This window comes from Orbicella faveolata, unplaced genomic scaffold, assembly GCF_042242905.1.
Source record: "Orbicella faveolata isolate gen_17 unplaced genomic scaffold, um_ofav_v1 contig_3, whole genome shotgun sequence".
Classification (NCBI taxonomy): domain Eukaryota; kingdom Metazoa; phylum Cnidaria; class Anthozoa; order Scleractinia; family Merulinidae; genus Orbicella; species Orbicella faveolata.
The window spans coordinates 21393936-21414823 of NW_028301558.1; the positions used below are offsets into that span (position 1 = coordinate 21393936).

At 38.8% G+C, this 20888-nt stretch overlaps 1 protein-coding gene across 1 annotated transcript in view; it reads right to left on the reverse strand.

Annotated features, from left to right (window-relative positions):
• LOC110054891 (uncharacterized) overlaps positions 1-20863 on the reverse strand; it is a 67047-nt gene extending 46184 nt beyond the window's left edge. Inside the window, exons 1-24 of the mRNA XM_089298807.1 lie at positions 20698-20863; positions 18057-18725; positions 16116-16325; positions 13948-14712; positions 13666-13680; positions 12792-12968; positions 12113-12283; positions 10780-10956; positions 10514-10690; positions 10181-10351; positions 9144-9314; positions 8727-8903; positions 7834-8010; positions 7082-7258; positions 6513-6698; positions 5534-5656; positions 4553-4732; positions 3849-4047; positions 3192-3347; positions 2571-2848; positions 2170-2211; positions 1576-1761; positions 888-1070; positions 390-485 (exon numbers count right to left, since the gene is read on the reverse strand). Of these exons, the coding sequence (XP_089154933.1) occupies positions 390-485; positions 888-1070; positions 1576-1761; positions 2170-2211; positions 2571-2848; positions 3192-3347; positions 3849-4047; positions 4553-4732; positions 5534-5656; positions 6513-6698; positions 7082-7258; positions 7834-8010; positions 8727-8903; positions 9144-9314; positions 10181-10351; positions 10514-10690; positions 10780-10956; positions 12113-12283; positions 12792-12968; positions 13666-13680; positions 13948-14712; positions 16116-16325; positions 18057-18725; positions 20698-20848 (5014 nt within the window). The 5' untranslated portion in view covers positions 20849-20863. The remainder of the gene's footprint in view (positions 1-389; positions 486-887; positions 1071-1575; positions 1762-2169; positions 2212-2570; positions 2849-3191; positions 3348-3848; positions 4048-4552; positions 4733-5533; positions 5657-6512; positions 6699-7081; positions 7259-7833; positions 8011-8726; positions 8904-9143; positions 9315-10180; positions 10352-10513; positions 10691-10779; positions 10957-12112; positions 12284-12791; positions 12969-13665; positions 13681-13947; positions 14713-16115; positions 16326-18056; positions 18726-20697) is intronic.
• Between the last annotated feature and the right edge of the window lie 25 nt (positions 20864-20888).

Consider the following 20888-nt stretch of genomic DNA (forward strand, 5'->3'; position numbering starts at 1 on the left):
GGACGGTTTTCGCATCTTTTCGTTTGCAATCTGTGCTAATCTTCTCCATCCTTAACCATCCTTATTCATTTATGGTTTATTATTATCTCTTTGGTGTTTTTCTATCTTATTCTATCTATTTTCAGGTTTCCTTCAATTTGGCAGTAATTTTGTAGGTAGCGAAAATAACTCAAAATACCGTGACTGAGCTCATTTAGTGTGGTTAATCATTATCGCACAAATGATTACGATGAGTCGTTGTTCTTAAACACGCACGTTCATACACTGAAAGCAATATATTGTCCAAAAGGTTTGTTGCAAAAAGACCTTTTATATACTCATGGACAGCTGTGCACAAGTAGCATTAGCAACTGGAGACGCGGTTCAACGGCAGAATCTTGTAAACTTACGTGTTTGACAATAGTTTCCTTCATAGAGCCCTTGACTACACTGGCACTGTGCATTTACACACGTACCGCCATTCTGACATGCTGGGACACAAACACCTACCACAAAATTTCATACAAAAAATTAGTCACACAAGAAACTGTTGGTCCACACCAAAAGTCAACGCAAAACAAATAAGAAACTTAATCTAGGGTAATTGAAACTGGAAAGCTTGGTTAGCTCATAAGTAAGCAAAACCAACCAAGACCGGCTTGTTACAGCTGCAGCTCATAAAATTGGTTTAGACTATATAAACGTTTTCGCAAAAGGTTACTCAGGGCACTTAATCGTAAAGCTTAAATCAAGCAAAATACGTCATAACATCAAAGACAAGACATGAAAGGACTAAAGAAGCAGCAAAAACAGTGTACCCCAAAAGAAGCCAAAATTCCGGTAGAAACAATAAAACCATTTTTCACAATAAAACCATGATAATCTTCTGATGTATCTGAACAACTTACTTGGGCAGGGTTCCATATTGCAGTTTTGAGTTTCTAGTTGTGGACCCAGTCCCTGATCCAGACATGTCTTTCCTTCGTTCTGAGGAGGAGGGTTAGTGCAGGATCGATTGCGCATTTGTGTTCCCCCACCACAAGTTGCTGTGCACTCTGACCACTGAGTCCAGGGAGTGTAGGCGCCATCAACTGAAACAAAGTAACATGATAAGGAATTACGGTCTCGCAGATTTCTACTAACAAAATATAGTTTACTAAGTTGTTTCAGTGGAACAGCCAGTCTACAGTTCACCAGGATACAGGCAGGTACAGTCTAACCTCCAATACCTGCATCAAACGGGCAGCACTGAGTGTCTGTATGATAGATACATGAATTCTGCTTTCCATGGGACGAGACTAATTTTCCGTAAATTGTTCCTAAATTGTCTGCAACGAGGTTAATTTTCCAAGAGGTGTTCGTGTTATGGAAGAGAGATCTCTTAAAAACTGGTTTCTTAAGGACAAAGTGAGCTGTCCGCAGCATAGCGGTTTCTGTATTACAGGTACGGGACAAAGATTACATGAATTCGGTTTTCGCTGGCACCAAGTAAATTGTTTGTTATATACAGCTGTAATTGTCCATATCATGGAGGTGTCCGTATGAAAAGGTTTTCGTCTGCTGCAATTAAATTTGGAATTCTATTCCATACGTTACCTTTGACCCCCGGGCAAGCTTCAGGGTTACAATTCCTCGTTTCCATGTTCCCCCCTATTGAGGAGCAATCAGAACCTCCATTGAGTGGTACAGGGTTGGTGCAATTCCTGGTTCTCACTTGAGTACCACCCCCACAAGTCACTGGACAAGAAGACCATTGGGTCCATTCATCATAGCCACCGGGAACTGCAAAGGGATATTAAAACATATCAGGCAGCAACTTATATAGAATCTCGTGTTATTGTTACATCACTCATCAGCCTACAGTGTGGTCTGGTATGATGACAGACACGCTGACACGCTTCTGGTATGATGATTTGGTGTTGAACTCCACGACATTGGCACTTGCCAAGAAACCTTAACTTTGTGCATCCTAGTCTGCAGGCAGACGTCCCGCGTGAAGCAATAGAAATAGTGTAAGCATACGGCATGCGTTTTATTCACGTTTTACAATTCTGACCAGTAATGCTCATCACAAGATCTAGGCACCAGGATTGTCTGTGATCAACAGATTGCGTAGTGTGGTCCAGATGCTTTTTTTTTATCAACCTTACACAATTAACTGTAACATCGCTTATTACATGTATGTCATACCTGGGAAGGGACACATTGGATCTGGTTTTCCTTCTGCTGGAGCTGTACAAAGAAATCCAAGAAATGTAAGCCACGTTACATATGTGGATTTACACATTGTTTTTCTTTCTTTTTTCTTAAGAAAAGCTACGAACACACGAAATTTGACCTATAAAAATCAAAGACAACACTTGTAACTTGCAAACACGGCCGCCATTTGTTTCAAGGAATTGCTAAACGTAGGATCTCATAACTTTCCATGCCATTCGTTCTGACAGAGAATTTTATTGGGATGATTGTGTCAATCAGTTTACACAATGTTCTTGAGCATATAGATACACATGAATTTACAATCACATTTACTTTGAGCGCTCTAACCGCTTGCAGGTATGCAACGTTTTGCTCAGTGTATGTTTACCAACCTTGCAGCATTGTGGAAGACTCTTTGATCCAGTACCAAATCATTCCTGGGTTCTCCGCATCACCAGCGATCCACTTAGCAGGTTGATTGTCAGCAGTTTTAGACACAATCGTACCATACCTGGCTTGGTCTTGACAATCGGATGTCGTCAATAGAGATTTCTCATCATCCACAGCCAGGTACGGCATACGTTTGCCGATGCCCGTTTGGTCTTCAGGCCACGTGCCAAACTTTTTCAACAACTGCACTCCCGTTTGTCCGCAATTTGAAGATGTGAGGCTAAGCAAATTCAAAACCAAACAAGAGTTCGTAAGAGAAACTGTGTTCGCTTACTGTGTTGCCTTTTGTGGTGACATCTGTTGAAGTCTGTAGATGTCCGTATGTCCGTTAACGGGCGTGAAGTTACATATGTACCCGCGCAAAATAAAAAAACATAAAATGCATAGACAGGCTATGTCTGTAAAAATGTTCAGTGCGGCTCAACTTTATTTTTTTCTTGAAGAACAAAATAACAAAGAGCATCAGTGCTAAAAAGAAAGACAAGTACTAAAATAATACAATATTTTATAAAATAGCCTTTCATAAGATTATAGGCTTTATACGACAAAATAAGATCATTTACCTGTAATTTTGAGGTGCAACAAAAATTCCACCATTGGTTCCCCTCTCTCGTGCTTCCAGCCGATACAGGAAATAAGGACTAACAGCAATGGACTTGATTGTGTCTCCCTCATTTAGTGCCGAGTAATCCTTGGTTACAGAAGGCTCTGCTGCATTCCTTCAATTAAAGGACAGAGAAGTTGGTAAGGTAAGGGATGAAACTAAAGGTGTATAAAGAGGTCCGACACAGGTAAGGGGGTATACAAGCAAATTCAGTTTGTACGTATGTATAAGTAAGTACTTCCAAGAGATCAGCTGATTTAGATCTGTCCACGTGTCATCGCCAAAAAAAGTAACAGGTTAATAGACCAAAATCCTAAGATATCACTAACATGGATACCCGAAGGCAAACGAGAGACGTGGAGAAAAACGGTCGACAAGGAGAGAGAACATCTCGGATTCAAGATCTGGAGCCAAGGGAGGCGGAGGTGTGGCAAAATAACGAGTTGCTTGGAGGAGACAGATGAATGGGCTTATTCTCCACGAGGAGAAAAACGAAAGATGATGGTGATGAAATAACCAAAATCTGTTTCGATACACATCGTAAGTGAGCGAAAGAAAATAAATGTAAACTAAAGACAGCCTAGTAGGACAGAACAGTGCCACAGGATGTACATACCTGCTTTTGACATTGTCCTTGGTCCAGCCCTGATTGGTAGCACTAGTTATCATTAAGGTCCACCCTCCATTGTCGTGTGTCATGTCGCAGAAGACGTTGCCTGTCTCTGCTGAGTTCGGCTTTTGTAAGTAGATGGTGTAAAGACCATCAGTTTTACTGTGGCAGCGTTCAAGAAATTCACGGCATGAACGAATGGGAACTGCAAAGTTTGGAGAAAAATAAGTCAATACTTTCCAGCACTGACATTAGTGAAATCTTCTTCTGCAGTGGAAATGTTTCACAAGTTAAGTGAAACGCATTGCAACCAAATTCTTTGAAGCCAGTCTATTTTGGCTAAGTAGTCAGATTTTCATGCTCAAAATATCTAGAAAAGGATAACACCAAGGTCAACTTCTTTCATTCTAGTAACTAACTGAATGTCGTAAGGTAAGCATTGCGCACAGAGCGCAACTTCTATACACTGTAACATTTACGTGTAAAATGCAGGCTTAACTGACATGGTTATTATAATCCTAATGGTTTCATATCTAAAGCACAATTTAGCTTCCTACAGAATTAATTTGGATTGGTTTATCTAAAAGATTGCAAAATCTGGATTAGGAACAATTTTAAATCTTGCGGTTCCAGCGGATCATCGGTAAGTGAATTATTCAAAGAATACATGTGTAGCACAGTAGCCTGAAGGATTACATTAGTGTACTTACTTTTCGGTGGAGGGCAAGGCTCTACGTTACATTCTTTAGTTTCCACAGGTTTTCCAGGGCATGTTTTGCCTCCGTACATTGGCATGGGGTTTATACAAACTCGTGTTCTTGATGAAACTCCTCCTCCACAAGATTGTGAACATTCAGTCCAGTTGGACCAGGGAGAAAACCCGCCATCAACTACGAAGAATGAAAAATTCAATGCTTATCGACAGAAAACTGAAGTACAATAAAGGGATATTGTCCTTTGCTGAAAGAACACGTGTTAATAGTGTAACAGGGAGCGCGCTATCATTTTGCTTTATTATTCTACGGTAGACAAAAACAATGTTTCTACAATCGTGGACAAACGTCCTTGGGGAACAGATGTAATGCAATGAATTGTCTGTGTTTCACACCTGAAGTTTGAAAACAAAAAACAAAAAAACAAAAAACAAAAACAAAACAAACAAACAAACAAACAAAAAACCTTTTAAAAAATGCTTTGCTGTTTCCCCTTCTCTACCTAATATAATATTGAAACTCGGAAGAAATTGCAGGTACTAGCTTTCAACATTGTATGCGGGGTCGGGGAGAGGCTGTGTAGGTAAAGTTGTATTCGCGTCTGGTGTGTGTGCAAAAAAGCCAAAAGTGCCTACTTGTTCTAAGACTTTTGTCCGTGATTGTAGCTTGGAAAAGAATAAAAAACTGTATGGAAGCAACAACGTTGAGAATTTGCAATAGATTTTTTTAACAAATTAATTAATTGGCTTTTAGAGATTTCATGCCTATCTGAGCCATAAGTTATTTCAGGAATCAAATTCAGTAGTCGAGTATTACTCAGAACACTAACATTGTGTCATTGGCCACATACTCACAATTCTCTTTGTATACTCGTGTATTAAAATGAAAGAGACGTATCACTGCAAACACTGGTCCTGAAGGTATACAATACAACGTACAGTAGTTTTAACTAAGACCAAACTTAAACCATACATGTACCTGGACATGGGTAATTGTTACAAGCTATGACTTTCTTTGTCATCTGTCCACCAATGTTGACCATTTTGAACTTTTCACCGCCGCCACATGTTTTGGAACACTCAGACCAACCAGTTTCTGGAGCTGAAAAAAAATCAGAAAGGAAAATTTGTTTTAGTCTGCATTCCAAGATGTCTGTTTATTTATTAATATCCTGTTCACCTGACTTAGTTTGTATCAATACTTATACGAAGCGTGCACTGAGATATCTTCGACTGCCTAGTTCTCCTGTCTGCCAATGGCTGTAGAGAATATCGAAACCCTCTCAAAAGGTGTTAAATTGCCCCAACCCAAAGAATTCCTTCCCGCCACCTCTCTAGACATTCTGAAGAACAGAGTGCATTCATTCTTTTCTTCAAGATTTTGGTTTTAAAACCTCCTTCACTCTCAGTACAATGCATAATTTCCAATGACCTTGCTGCAGGATACGTACTCTTAATCAAAATTCTATGACTTTCCATGACCTTTTCCATGACTTTTTGGAGTTTTCCATGACCAAAGTTAAGTAACTCTTCTCTCAGTAGTATCAAAACAATCACTTATTTAACAGATTTTCCAGCATTATAATGGATGAAATGCCTGCTTGTGTCTATCTGTACTGTAATTAAAGCCTGTTTCAGACTCATCTGTTATTTTCTTCGATTTTTGTCTTTTTTGCCTTTTTGTCCTCAGAAAGCATATTGCTTTTCCAAGACTTTTCATGACCCACACTTGAATTTCAAGACTTTCCAGGCCTGGAAATTGAAATAACAAATTCCATGACTTTCCAGGCTTTCCATGACCTGTACGAACCCTGTCGCATGGGGTGGCTACCAAATCCAATAATATTTTCTAGAACTGAACAAACATCACCTACGTAGTACATACATCTACACATTCAACATCCACCAGCTTGGCAGCATGTTTTTTACTATATAAAGAACAAAGAGAATAAACGTACGTCCAGGGCACACTTCAAGGTAGCAGGCTTTAAATTCTGTAGGTTGACCGAGGCCAATAGCCATACAGTCACCTCCTCCATTACTGGGTGTAGGGTTGTTGCATATCCTCATCCTGTTTTGCTCTCCACTGCCGCAAGTTACACTACATGGTGACCACTCTTGCCAAGGAGAGTAACCACCATTCACTAAATTGGAATGAGAATTATTAAACAATTAACATAAAATTGGACAAGAATGGGCTAATAAAAAAAATTACAAAAATGTTCACTGGCTATAAAAAGTTAAAAAAATTTTGCGCTTTGACTGTCAGACTACAGTCTCCGATGGGTAAAAATGGAAAAATAGACAATCATGGTTTGAGCTAACATGGGTAATTTAATTATACATTAGAAAATAACCTGAAGGGAAACGAAAATTGCTTCGAGTTAGCAGCAAGTTTGAGTTATCAAGTTTTCCAGGGAAAAAAATTAATCTACTTAGGTCCGAGTTACCGCCAGGTTTGCGCTAGCAAAAGTGCGAGTTATTGGGGGTTGACTGTACTTTTGATGCTGGCTTTGTAAACACTAACCAGGGCATGGATCACTCTTGCATTTCACTGTCTCAGAGGATGATCCCAGAGATGAACAGTCCTTTCCACCAAACTCTGGTGCGGGATTTGTACACTGACGTGACCTCAAAGACTCTCCACCACCACAAGTGACTGTGCACTGTGTCCAGTCACTCCAGGGAGAGTAGCCACCATTAACTAAAACAACAAACATAAGCCTATTCAATGAAAATAGATGTACATGTACTATAAGAACAGTATTAATTCCAAGTTGTACTTTAATTTACACCTTACAGTTTTTAAGTACTGCTGCATTAAGTGTGTTTTTAAATTATATTTGCTTGTCTCACGATGTGGTCACTTGTGATGTATATCACAACATTAGTTTAATCTCAATTACAGTAGGTACTGACCACTATAGTATTATTATTTTTTTGTTTGTTTTCTTTCTTTTCTTTTCTTTTTTTAAGTCAAACACAGGACCTGAATAAGACGGTAGAAGGCACTTGCTCGTTATTTGTCCATGGCTCCCCTTGCACAATTTTTTTTCTGCAGTTTTTGTTGTGCAGGATTTTTTTTGGAAATTGCCCAATACTGTCTCAAAAAACTAATGGTCTGTCCCTCAGGTGATGAGGTCCACTGGTTACACTTCACCTACAAAGCATGATGCCCCACTGCTGATCAGGTTAGGTTTCAAGAGCTGTGATTGGTACAATTTGAGACAGAAATAAAAGGGATGTTTGTTTACTCAGACTCTATTACTGTTATCTTACCTGGACACGATTGTGGGTTACAAGCCTGGGTGATAATTTCTGGTCCATCCAGTGAGCAGTCTTTGCCACCATACTGGGGCAAGGGGTTTGTGCAGTTTCTTGTTCTCTTTACTGTTCCACCACCACAAGTGACACTACAGGCTGTCCATGGAGACCACTCAGTGTATCCACCATTTACTAAAACAACACATCAACTACAGTTAGACTAACATCTAACAAGGGAAATGCTGTGCTTTATCCCATGAAGTAATATATAATAAATAATATAGTAATAAATGTAATGCTGTGTGTTACAAGGTACATTTCCCTTATAAAACAAATCTTGATGGTTTAATACTAAATTAAAATATACTAGATTCTGAACCAATTGAATGTACAGTTAGAGTAGAATACTCCACCACAGGTTCCTATGTAGCAGCGCTTAATTTGTAACATAACAATTTTCACCTGGTTTTTCACCAGGGACTAGAAATTTCTAATCTTGACATTAAGTCCAAAATATTCTTCTACAAAGAATATCTAATATTTAAAATAATAAAAAATAACTTTAAAATGAATAAATAATAAATTTAATGATAAATATGAACATATAATATATTGTATTAAATAATACAGATCTAACATGAATTTAGAATTGGCAGCCATTTATGAAAAGGATCTATGAAAGGTATATTTCAGAAACTATAGTACCTCCATGTACTGTCCTTTAAAAGTTACCTACTAGAATACTTCTAAAATTTACCAGGAGAAGAACTATGTACAACACATATATGTACATGTTTATGGGAAATTTTTAAATTTGATTGGTTAATACATTAGAGCATCCAGACTTTGCAAGGTGTGCAATCTATTTGACTGTAACTAATAATAAATGAATGCAAGTTAACACTTACTTGGGCATGGTATGGTGCCACATTTCTGTGACTGAGAGCCTGGTCCATAAATGCTGCAGTCTTTGCCGCCATTTGATGGAGCAGGGGCAGTGCAAGTTCTTGTTCTCTGCTGCATACCTCCACCACATGTGGCACTACACTGCGAATATGGAGTCCATTGAGTGTAGCCTCCATCAACTGACATATAAAAAAAAATGTTAGGTAGTTTCAGTGAGCCAGAATTATAAAACATGTACTGCCAAATTTCTTACATCACAGATCAATCATCCTAACCAATCATCCTTGTGCCTTCCCACAAGAAAAGTACCTGACTTGTGTCCACTTAAAAGCTACATGAATGTACATAACATATTTTACTGTAACAAAAATTACCCTGTAATTCACAGTATTCCACTTTTGTCAGAATGTCTAACTTACCTGGACAAAGTTGTGTGTTACATTCCCTGGATTCAGTCGTTGGACCATAACAAGGATTGCCTCCATTTTGCGGCACTGGATTAGTGCAAGTTCTCATGCGCACCTCATTTCCTCCACCACAAGTAACAGAACAGGTGGAATAGTTACCCCATTCAGCAAATCCTCCATCAACTAGAAAACATCAGGTAATGCAGTCAGCATCCAAATTAGTACAGTAATGAATGAATGAATTTTTAAGTTGAACTTAGTGCTGGTGAAAACCCTGTAATGGACTAGCATCCCATTCAAGGAGGAGTAGAAATACTTCTATTCACTTCATGCTACAGAAACTGAGATAAGCTCTGAGCTGCTGGGCCACTTGGCTCATATGCAGACTTAATTATACATGTACCTAAGTTACATTATTTAATAATCCTAAGTATGTAAATACATGTACTAACATTTAGTAAAATGCTGAAGATGATGCGGTCTTCGACATGATTATCAATGGACTTGGTAAGTGGCTCTTAAGCTTGAGGATACTTACATGTACAGTGTATGCATGTATGTTATGGTTCAATTTTTACCTTTACCTCAATTTTTTTCCAAACCAGTTTGATTTTTGTCAAAGGGGATGGGTAGTCCAGGACCAAAAGCTCATTACACCAGCAATTATTGGGGACTATAATGGCAGACTACAAAGGCAGACTACAAAGTCAGAGATGTGTGTGTTCAAATCTACTGGAGTACAAAATCTTCTTGTTGAAATAGGTATAGGAGTATTATGAGATACGGGATCCTGGTGGGGGTGCGGTAACAGTAGGGACTGCGGGAGAGGGGTGGGTGGTGTGTATACTACTGTTTTAAGAACCCCTCAAAAAGTGAAGAAAAAATTGGTTTAAAAAAAAAAAAAAATCAAAGCAGAGGTTAAAATTTAACCACACAATATATATGGCACACTCTTGAAAAATCTATGAAATTTTTTTTTAGTTTTCTATTGTAATTATTGATTATTTAGCTTTAGATTATTTCTCACTCTAATACAGTCAAGTACTCACCTGGGCAGGGCTGTGTGTTGCACTTTCGTGACTCCACATAAGATCCAGAACAATTCCTGCCTCCAAAGAGTGGTAATGGATTAGAGCATGATCGAGTGCGTGTTTGAACTCCTGTACCACAAGTCTTGCTACACACTGAGTAGTTAGAATATGGTGTAAATCCACCATCCACTACAAAAGAGGGGGAAAAAAGCAAAAAAAAAAAAAAAACAGAAAGAAACATTAAGAAAAAATTGCTTTTAGGAGCATGTGTCATTGGGAACACCAAAGATATCTTATGGAATTACAACATACATCCTTTTTAGTCAAAGCTCAACAACCACAGTACTATACCTGGGCATTTTTGTGTGTTACATTTTCTTTTTTCATAATCTAACCCAAAGCTCGAGCAGTCCTTCCCTCCGAGTTTTGGTTCAGGATTGGTGCAGGTACGAGTTCTAATCTGTTCTCCTCCACCACAAGTCTCAGTGCAGTCTGACCAGTTTGTGAATGGAGAGTAACCACCATCAACTAAAATAAAGAGAATTGAATTTTATTTTATTGGTCATTTAATTTTTATAACATTAAATAAATAACAAATTGAAAGCACAAATTCTTACTTGGACACTCTTTTAAGTTGCACTCTTTAGTTTCCACAGGTGGACCAAATGCCAAGCAGTTCTTTCCACCATGTTGAGGGGGTGGGTTTATACAGCTTCTGGAACGTGTTTGTACTCCTTTGCCGCATGTCACGCTGCATTGCATGAATTCTGACCACTCACTGTAATTTCCGTCAACTGAAATAAAACATGTGAAATACAACATGCTGAGAACTGATTAATAATAATAATAATTTGGAAATAAAAACACAGATCTTGCAATAAGTGATGCATGTAACTGTATTGCTGGGAACAACGTTCACAATCTCACTATCAGTTCAAACTCTATGTCCAGTAATTGTTAAGCTATGTAAAATGCAGATCAGAGTGGAATCGATGAGTATCAAACTACGTACATGCACCATGGTCCCTGGATATATCTATTGAGCAGTAGCCAGTAACAAAAAATATAATTTTCATGTTTAACAGACCCATAACATTCATCGTGATCAGAAAATAGGTGTAGATTAATTCATATTTTCACATGTCTGCATTATCAAATTACAAATTGCTATGGCAATGTTGTCTTATGATACAATAAACCCCACAATTGTGATTGTTTAAAAAGTCAGTAGATACCTAAAGCCCACTACAGGTACCACATTAAAGCTTATAGAACTGGCTATCACACTATAACAAGAATTGTGCAATAAAATGAATTGTCATGACCTCTACATGTGCATGTCTGAATCATCTTTTGGGTCCTTTTTGAAAGCTACAAGTCAAAGGGAGTTTGTTTGTTTGCCCTCATATTTGAAGCTAGAAGCTAGTTTGACATATTTAAACAACAAAAAGGTGTCTGCAAATTTGTTATTTCCAAAGATTTTTCTACAATCAATCCTATTTTGAGAATGTTCTGGGACTTTTCACTGAAATTGTATATGGCAAATCACTCTCAATGTGTTTTAGTGCTTTTGGTCCAGAAACTGAGGGACAAATTAAATAACCGAAAAACAAAATTCGCTTTGAATTTTAGCTTTCAAAAGGTGATTTGGATGCTTGCATTTAGAGGTCGTAAAAATTTGACAATTTATTATTTTTATTTCAAAATTCTTGTAAGCTATGGTTTGATAGCCAACTCTAAAAGCTTTAACTTGATGATAGGGGTTTAGGTATCTACAGCCTAACCTGGACACGTTACATCACTTGGATATGAGACACCTCTAAAGGTATATGGTAACCTTAAATGGTATACTTGTGAAATACGGAAATAACTTTTGCTGCATTTTCCACTGGTCACCATTTGATTATCTATACTAATTAAATAGGTGAAGATAGAGTTTATTAAACTTACTTGGGCAGTAAAAGGTATTGCATGCCCTTGTTTCATTGACTGGTCCCACGCAGTCCTTTCCATTATACTGAGGAGCAGGATTATTACAGACCCTGCTGCGAGACTGCACACCTCCTCCACAAGTTGCACTGCAAGGAGTGAAAACTCCCCAGTTACTGAAGCCACCATCAGCTGAAATAGCAGAAGTTGCACATTAACAGTGGTCTGGCCAAGCAAGCACAGAGTGGTTTTCAATTGAGAGTCATAAAGCAAAACCAAAGTAATCACTCTAGATGAGTGGGAAAAATAAGTGGGCAACTATCAGTGAACCCTGGATTTTGATTATTTTTTTTTAACATGCAATGTTTACTGCATGTAGTCAAAGGTCACTGATTCACATGCTAATTAACAGAGCTCTGAAGGTCACACTAGCAAAAACCACAGAAGTATATATACATTTACATAACTCAAATGAAGTTATGTTAAAAAAGGTAATTCAATATTCAGCTACAGACTTTTGATCATTGTCCCAAAGTCCCATGATAATCAAAGTTTGAATTTATAAAAAGAACAGCAAAAAAAAAAAAAATGATTACAGAAATTGCATATACTAGCTATGCCTAATTATAGAAACCACTTTCTTGTTGTACTTTATGTATAACAACTATTTATGATTTGATTTTAATAATTACAAACTTACTTGGGCAAGGTTGTGAGTTACAGCTCTGTGTTTCCACAGCAGGGCCCAGTAATGCACAATCCTTTCCCCCATTTTGAGGTTTTGGATATGTACAAGCCCTGTTCCTCTCTTGAATACCGCCACCACAAGTAGCTGAACACTCTGACCATACACTCCAAGAGGTATAGTTTCCATTTACTAGTAATAACCACATCACAAGAATTATATTTATATGGGCTACATGACACAGGAACGAATGATATGGCATGTTCATTGTGCACATTGTATACTGTACTTACAGCATTGATTATGAAATAAAGGTCAAAGTACATGCAGTTATTGCCTGTAAATTTCTCTTTACTACATACACTTATTTCATAGTCAGGATTTTTCTGGACTGTTTTAGTTGTCTTGGTGAAAAAAAATCATCATTGGCAACAACAGTTTCTGGAAAATATGCCAAATTGATGACCAATACAGGATTTGACAATAATTAACTTAGATTTCCTTTGACTACTAAATCACAAGGTTGCTGTTCAATACTTTTAATATGCAAATTCTTCTTGATAAATTAAAAAGGCTTAAAGCATTCTCAAATTGCATGCAACCTGATTTCTAAAACAATAAAGACAATGTACATGTACATGTGGACATCACCAAACTATTAATGGTTAGATATGGTGCCTGCTGAATGCTACTTTTTTTAATCCTACAGTAACAGACATTTTTCTTTTTTTTTACAAATTATGCTGTATCCTTGTAGCATTCAGTTATATCAAATCATACATTACATGCATTGACAATTGTACATTAAATGAAAATTATGGCTTTATAAGTCACTCAATAAATTTATATACTGAATGATTATCAAAGAGATGCTGTTGTAGACACTTACCAGGAGGCTTTGGAGCTAAAGGGGAAATGAAATGTGAAAAGATGCTTAATTAGTGTTTTAAAGAATAAAAACTGAGACATGCAACAGGGTGCTGACAAAATGCTAAATCAATTAAGAGCAAGATGGTAGCCTGGTGAAAACATGACGGTATATGACATTACAGCATTGAGACAAGTCATGCATATGTAAAACAAATCCAACATGATAAGTCCCCCATAACAAATTAATTTAAAGTTTGGTTTCAGTTGCCTTAAAAATACAACATGATAGCATTTAACTCACTTGTTGGCACAACAGGGGGCCTGGGTGATGTGGTAACTGGTTTTGTTGTCACTACTATACTTGGTTTTGTTGTTGTTTTAAAAGGAGGAGTAACAGGAGGTGGTTTCTTTGGGGGTCCTGGAGGTTTTGTTGTAGCAGGAGGCTTTGTTGTACCAGGAGATTTTGGTTTTGTTACTGGAGGGGGAGGTTTTGATGTTACAGGGGGTGGTTGTACTGTAGTTGATGTTTTTATTATAGGTGTAACTGGTGGAGATGGCGGCTGGGAGGGCGTTGTAGCCGTCGTGGTTGGGGGTGGTGCAGCTGTTGGTGTTGTTGTTGCAACTGGAGGGCATGGCACAGGGCACTGTGCTGGGCACGGTTGTGGAACAGGACAGTTCGGGGGAATCACACAAGGTACACATGGCAGTTGAGTAACTGGTGGAGGTGATGGCTTGGAGGGAGTTGTAGCATTTGTGGATGGTGGTGGTGCAGCTGTTGTTGTGGTTGTTGGCACTGGAGGTGATGGCTTGGAGGGTATCGTAGCCGTTGTTGTTGGTGGTGGTGCGGGAGTTGGTGGTGGTGTGGCTGTTGTTGTTGTTGTTGTTGACACTGGAGGGCATGGTGCAGGGCATTGTGTTGGGCATGGTTGTGGAACAGCACAGTTCGGGGGAATAACACAAGGTACACATGGTGGTTGAATAGGTGGATTTGGTTTGCTAGTTGCTATTGTCCCATTATTCCCTCGCATACATTGTGGCCATGATCCAGGCTTAGGAAGGTGTACACCTAAAAGGAAAACAACGTAAAAAAGTACGCAAGGTCAAGAGGAAGGCAAACCGCACATTTTATAAGATTTGAACTCCATATTTCATTCGCGAGATTTATGTTATATTAGCCACTTTAAGATTATCATGCAACTTTACATCTCATCAAAAAAAATAAGAACTCGAATAGCATCTTTGTCGTGACCTCGTTCTCGGTATTCTTTATTTTTAAATGTGATGATCTGTCCATTTACCTGCAGTATACTATAAAGTCTATAAACTTACAAGTAGTTAACTGAGCTGAGTTAAATAAATAAATTTTGATTTCATTTCATTTAAAACGCACTGACATATGTAAATGCGATGGACCAAATATTGGGCCTGAATTCTTTAATCGCTACTAATCTTTTTCGCTATCGTATAAAGAAACTTAAAGCTCAACTTAAACCGATTTGCAAGTCAATTTTGCGCGATCACGAAAATTCTCACGTTTACATTATGCGACTATGAAACCCACAACAATTCGAATAATTAGGATTCTTTTACGCTAAAACTGGTTAGTTGTTTAGTAATACAGTTTTTTATCGCTTTTTGAAAACTAATACTGCAAATAAATGACCAGAACACGTTACCTCATGTTTTACGGCCGGTTTCCATTCACAGTTTTCGTATCGCCATTTTGTTCATTGCTTATTCGGGAAACCGCAAACCAGTACACGCAGACAAAAGCATTCTTTTGGCGGGAAAGTGCGGTCTTTGCCGCTGTTGATCGGTCGATTGTTTTGTGAATTTAGCTAAGGTCAAAATAGGACGAAAGAAGGAACGTTCTAAAGGCAGTCCCATAGACTGATAGTCTGTTTCTGATTTGGCTTCTTCGCTTACGCGCAAAACGCTTGCACAGAAGCAGCCAACTTAGAGTCATGTTAAGTGCGGACCGGGGGTAAAATGCAGACTGAGCGTGAAATGTAGACTACAGACCAGGGGTAAAATTTAGACTGCAGACCTTAGAATTTTTAACTGAATCGTGTTACTCTTTCCAGCGTTGAGGGGTAAAATTTAGACTGCAGACCTTAGAATTTTTAACTGAATCGTGTTACTCTTTCCAGCGTTGAGAGCTGGCCGTAAACAGGCTAACCGGAGCGTTGTTCAGGCCGAACCTGAGTGATGTTCAGTCTAACCGGAGTGATATTCAGGCTAACCGGAGTGCAGAATTCCACTGCGATTAGCCTGAATAATCCTGTCTACGGTCAGCACTCGATAATGAAAATAACACGACATATACTTCAAAACTCTGTAGTCTGCAGTTTGCATTTTACCCCTGGTCTGCAGTCTGCATTTTACCCCCGACACTTATGACCATATGCAACGTCCTTAAAAATAATGAAAAAAACAAATAAAAAAAACAAAAAAAAACAGGCTACACACCTGTACTGTCTTCACACATACAAGCCAGTTCTCTGATTTGGCTCTGCGTCAAAGCTGATGTGTAGATATACACCTCGTCCACTGCACCCATCAGAAATCTTTGTCCTTTGTGACTTCCAATGCCTGCCCTCTCGCTCCAGTCCTGTGCCAAATACCCCGAGCCATAACCTTGGACTGCTAACTGTGTATTCACGTATACTTTGGCCAATCCTGAGTATTAAAAAAGAACAAAACAAGCAATATTATTCCTTGATAGCATAATAATCTCTAACTATAAGAGGACTTACTCACATTCCGTCGGCCGAAAGTTAAGCCGGCTGTTTAACAGACAAACAATTAATTTAGAAACAGGGCTTCAATTGAAAACTAAGGCCCGGTTCAAACGTCGAACTTTTCATGAGCCTAACCTAATAGCCCAAGTTAAGTACATGACGAGATCGACGTTTGAATCAATTAAGTTCGACAAATGTTATTTGGGTCGACCCGAGAGTAAAGTTCGACATGGCCAGTCGGTCAGTTCGACTACGGAGCGACTCCGATTCAAACGTCGAACTTTTCATGTACCGAACCTAATGCATACATTACAAATACATTAAATAAATTAATTTTTACCCAGAGTTCTGCACGTTTCTTATGTTTGTCACACGTACCGTGTTTTGATCTTTTGGAACAAAATGGTGGGAAGAGCGGGAAGATATGTATATGTGTTCCTCTTGCTTCGAGAGCACGAAATATACTTGCTTGATGTGCATAAACCACTTCCGTATGCGGTGTTCCGTATTTGAAAACAATGATAGTGTAGCGGTTTGGAAAGCAGATAGTTCGATGGCGTACTACTGCGAGTCATGTTTTTGAGAGGAAGAGACAAAATAAATGGATCTTGAAGAAACCGACGACAGGAACGAACTGAACGAGGAACTGTGATGTTCCGTTGGGAATAAGCAATAATGGAAGGCAAGCCAAATTCAAAAATCATCTTCGATTGTTACTGCTAACTGCATCTGGAGTCGCCTTCTTCGACTTGTTCTACCTTCCTTGATCGCACTTGCAAGAAAAGCTAGCTCTTCATTTCCACAATTTTTCTTTCCCACATTTTTTCCGCCATTTTGGTCAGTAATAACCGCTGTTTGCAATAGTGTCTCTTATTTTTTGCAATTAATTTCGACTGAATTAGGTTCGACGTTTGAATCAACTGCCGAACTCAATTATTTGGGTCGACCCAAATTGGTATTAGGTTCGACACATGTAAAGGTCGACGTTTGAACCGGGCCTAACTAACTGACCGAAACAAAACTTCGACTAGTCTTAATTAAATAATAAAGCGCTTTGCTTACAGAGCGTTTTTGCTTAATCGATGCAATTTTTTTTTTTTTTTTTGCTTATTCGATTCACTTATTCAATGCTTGAGAAAGGTTTTCAGTTGTTGCTTTCGAAAATGATTGTTTGATTCAAATTGCTTAAAAAGACGAAGAGGAAGCCAATCAACCAATCAAAGCAAAGCTTTTTTTCCTGCCAATCTGATTTAAGATCAGAACTGTGGATTCAGATGTCTTTTCCCCGCGCTTTCCCGCGCGTGACACACCTCGTGTTGTTCTAACCAATTAATTGCACGGTATAGGTCTTAAGCCGTGATTGGCTGTGTAAGTTGGTTATCTTTGTCAGTTATTTACAACAGTACAGTAAGATCTTTCATATATATTTACTTTTTGATCTTCACCATCTTCGGGAATATTACGAACTCAACATGTAACCAACGCCCAGTTGGCTTGATAGCTCAGATGGTAGAGCACTGTACCGGTATCGCAGCCGGGTCATGGGTTCGAATCCCGTTCAGCCTTAAATTTCACAACTGCTTAAGTTGTGTTTATAACTTCGATGATCAATCATGTTTTCCAGTAATTAGCTAAGAAGCCGCTTCTTGTAAATAGAACAAAAGCTAACCTTGCTTTTTATCGTATGTGCCAACAAGATGCGTCCATTGATTCGGAGGAACTACCACCTGTGCTGTGACAACATTGAATATCACACTGCCATCTAAAGCACGCGTAAACCACCGCACTTTTCCATCTACGACCTCAAAGTGATAGTTTCCTTTGTGCTCAGGAGATTGTGCAGCGATAACGTCAAAAAGAGACTGTCTCCCCGCTGTTGAAGATAACTTCACCCACATAGCAATTGTTACAGCGACACTGGGCTTTGGAAAGAACTTTCTTCCGTTGAAGGATACGTTGCCGTTAGAAAATATACCCACCTCACCGCACGCTTGTGGCAATGGAGCTAGATCGACGTTATTTATTTTGCCATTGTTTGACTTTTTGGAAGTGTCCAGGACGAATAGGCCCGAGTGTCGATCAAAAGGTAAGTGAAGAGCTAATAAGTATGCCAAAGGAGGACCAACCTGCGAAGGAGGCAGGGGCTTCGTAGGCGGAGGTGGGACCGGTTGTGGCGGTGGCGAGGGTTTTGGCATAGGGGGTGTAACTACTGATGGTTTCACTGAAGGAGGGACATGGGCGGGAACTGGGGCAGGCCTTACTGGAACAGGAGGTGGCCTGGGAACTGGACGAGGTTTGAAACCTTTCGGTGGGCACTTAGACTTTGCATCATAAGGAACTGAAAAGCAAAAGTAAGAAAAATGTGGAAGATATAAATAAACTGAGTTAGACGATGGTAAATATCTGATATCTTAAAAAAAAAATTGTTTATACGCAGACAGTTTTGAAGACGTGACCATGATAAGCGAGTAAGACCACTAAATAATCAACTTTCAAAGAGGACGTTTTTTTCTCGACGGGATTAAAACACCTGGTTTCAAAAAGGCTGCGTTACGTAATAATAACTAAACTACTGAGGAAGTTTAAGAATGACTTAGTATATTTGCTTCACCATTAAGTTTCACTGAACTTAAATTTATGAAACGTCAATTCGTCGAACTTGTCACCCCCAGAAAAGGGAGGGCCTGAGGACTACCCCGATATACATTGCATTAACGGTGTTTTTTGAGCATGACCGTCTGGTTTCGTATGGTGAAATTTCCAATGGGCTAATGCCTTCTTGTCGGCTATGCAGTCTTCTTAGTACTACTTAACCATCTAACTGCTGTCATTGGCACCATGCTGTCTCATTCTAACACAATTTTACATCTGTTAAAACTATTATGAGAAATAGATAATTTTGCAGTTGCTGCTCAGTGACCTGGCCTTTGAGTGGCAACGAGGCTGGAGGTGACCTTGGTTTGATACAGAACTAATGAATGAGTTGCCAGTAATCGGATACCCGTGTTTGCGCAAAGAACTCTGGGATCGTCAGGGGGCAAACATTGCAAGTCGCTAGAAGGAAATGTATGGCGAAAAGTTGTTTCGACGCCCAAAAACATGGTTTTGGGGAGAGATCAACGCTTTTCCGCCATTGTTTTATCGCAAATGGATTTTGGGAATGTTGGTACATGGAAAATGTAAGTTTTTGTTTGAATAACCATGAAATAAGTGATAAAATTTAAATTAAATGTACCGATAAACTACCTTTTGCTTGCGTGAGGTTTATTGTGAAATACATTAAAGAGAATATTGAAAATTTCAATACGCGCCTGATCTCTAGAGGCTACCAGGAGCAAATGGTAGAAAAGACCCTCCGAGAAGTTATATATAAAGACAGAAAAGAAGCTCTAAAACAGAAATCGAAAATTGCAGAAAAGGAACTACTACCCTTTGTGTCGGGCAATTTCACTCAATCGTCAATACCAAACTTTGGAAAGCATAATCACGCACAAATGGAACTTTTAAATACAAATGCTCAGAGATATATTCAAGGAGCCACCCTTGATCTGTTATAGAAAAGGAAAATCACTGAAATACGTGCTTGTAAAAGCGAAACAAAGGCTTTGAGAAACACAGTAGCCACACAGCATGAGTCGCGCGGACTCATTTGTCATTAAATCAACCCCAGACAGTACAATGATCGCCACCGGGCTTATTTCCAGTATTATTTGTATGACTGAGCTTTCAAATAAGCCTAAAGTAGCCTGTACACAACTTAAAAGGCTTTACTGGGTTATTTCCTCTCGATTTATACCTAATTAATTTTGTATATTTTCAGACCATACCGCGATGTAAATTTCACAATAAACCTCACGCAAGCAACAGAGTTTACCGGTAGATTTTGTCACATATTTCACGGTTATTCAAACAAAAACTTACATATTCCACATATCAACATTGCCCAAATCATTTCGCGATAAAAACGACGGCGAAAAAGGGTTGATCTCTCTCAAAAATCGTTTTCTTGTACCTCGAAACAACTTTTCGCCATACATTTCCTTCTAGCGACTAGCAATGTTTGCCCCCTGACGATCCCAGAGTTCTTCGCGCAAACACGGGTATCCGATTACTGGCAACTCATTCATTGCTTTTGTTGGGTAAATCAAGTCATATAATGCTAACTAGTTTGCATTTAAATATGGAAAGCAGAGAGGTTTGTATCAAAGCAAGGTCACGTCTAGCCGCGCTTGCATTCATATGCCAGGTAATTAAGAAGGCAACAATAAATTGGTCTATTAATTAAAATCATAAATAGTTTGAGCAGTTACCTATCAAATGTAATGATTGCGGGATGACTTGACGTTTATGTATCGTTTTCTTGGACACAAGATGATCTCTTAGTGTGGCCAGTGGATCCGCGACAGGTTTACGAAAAGATATCACAAAGAATAGTTCGATGATATAAGGTCCGTTAGCCATATAGGGATTCTTTGTTTTCCTGGAAATAAAAACAAGTGTC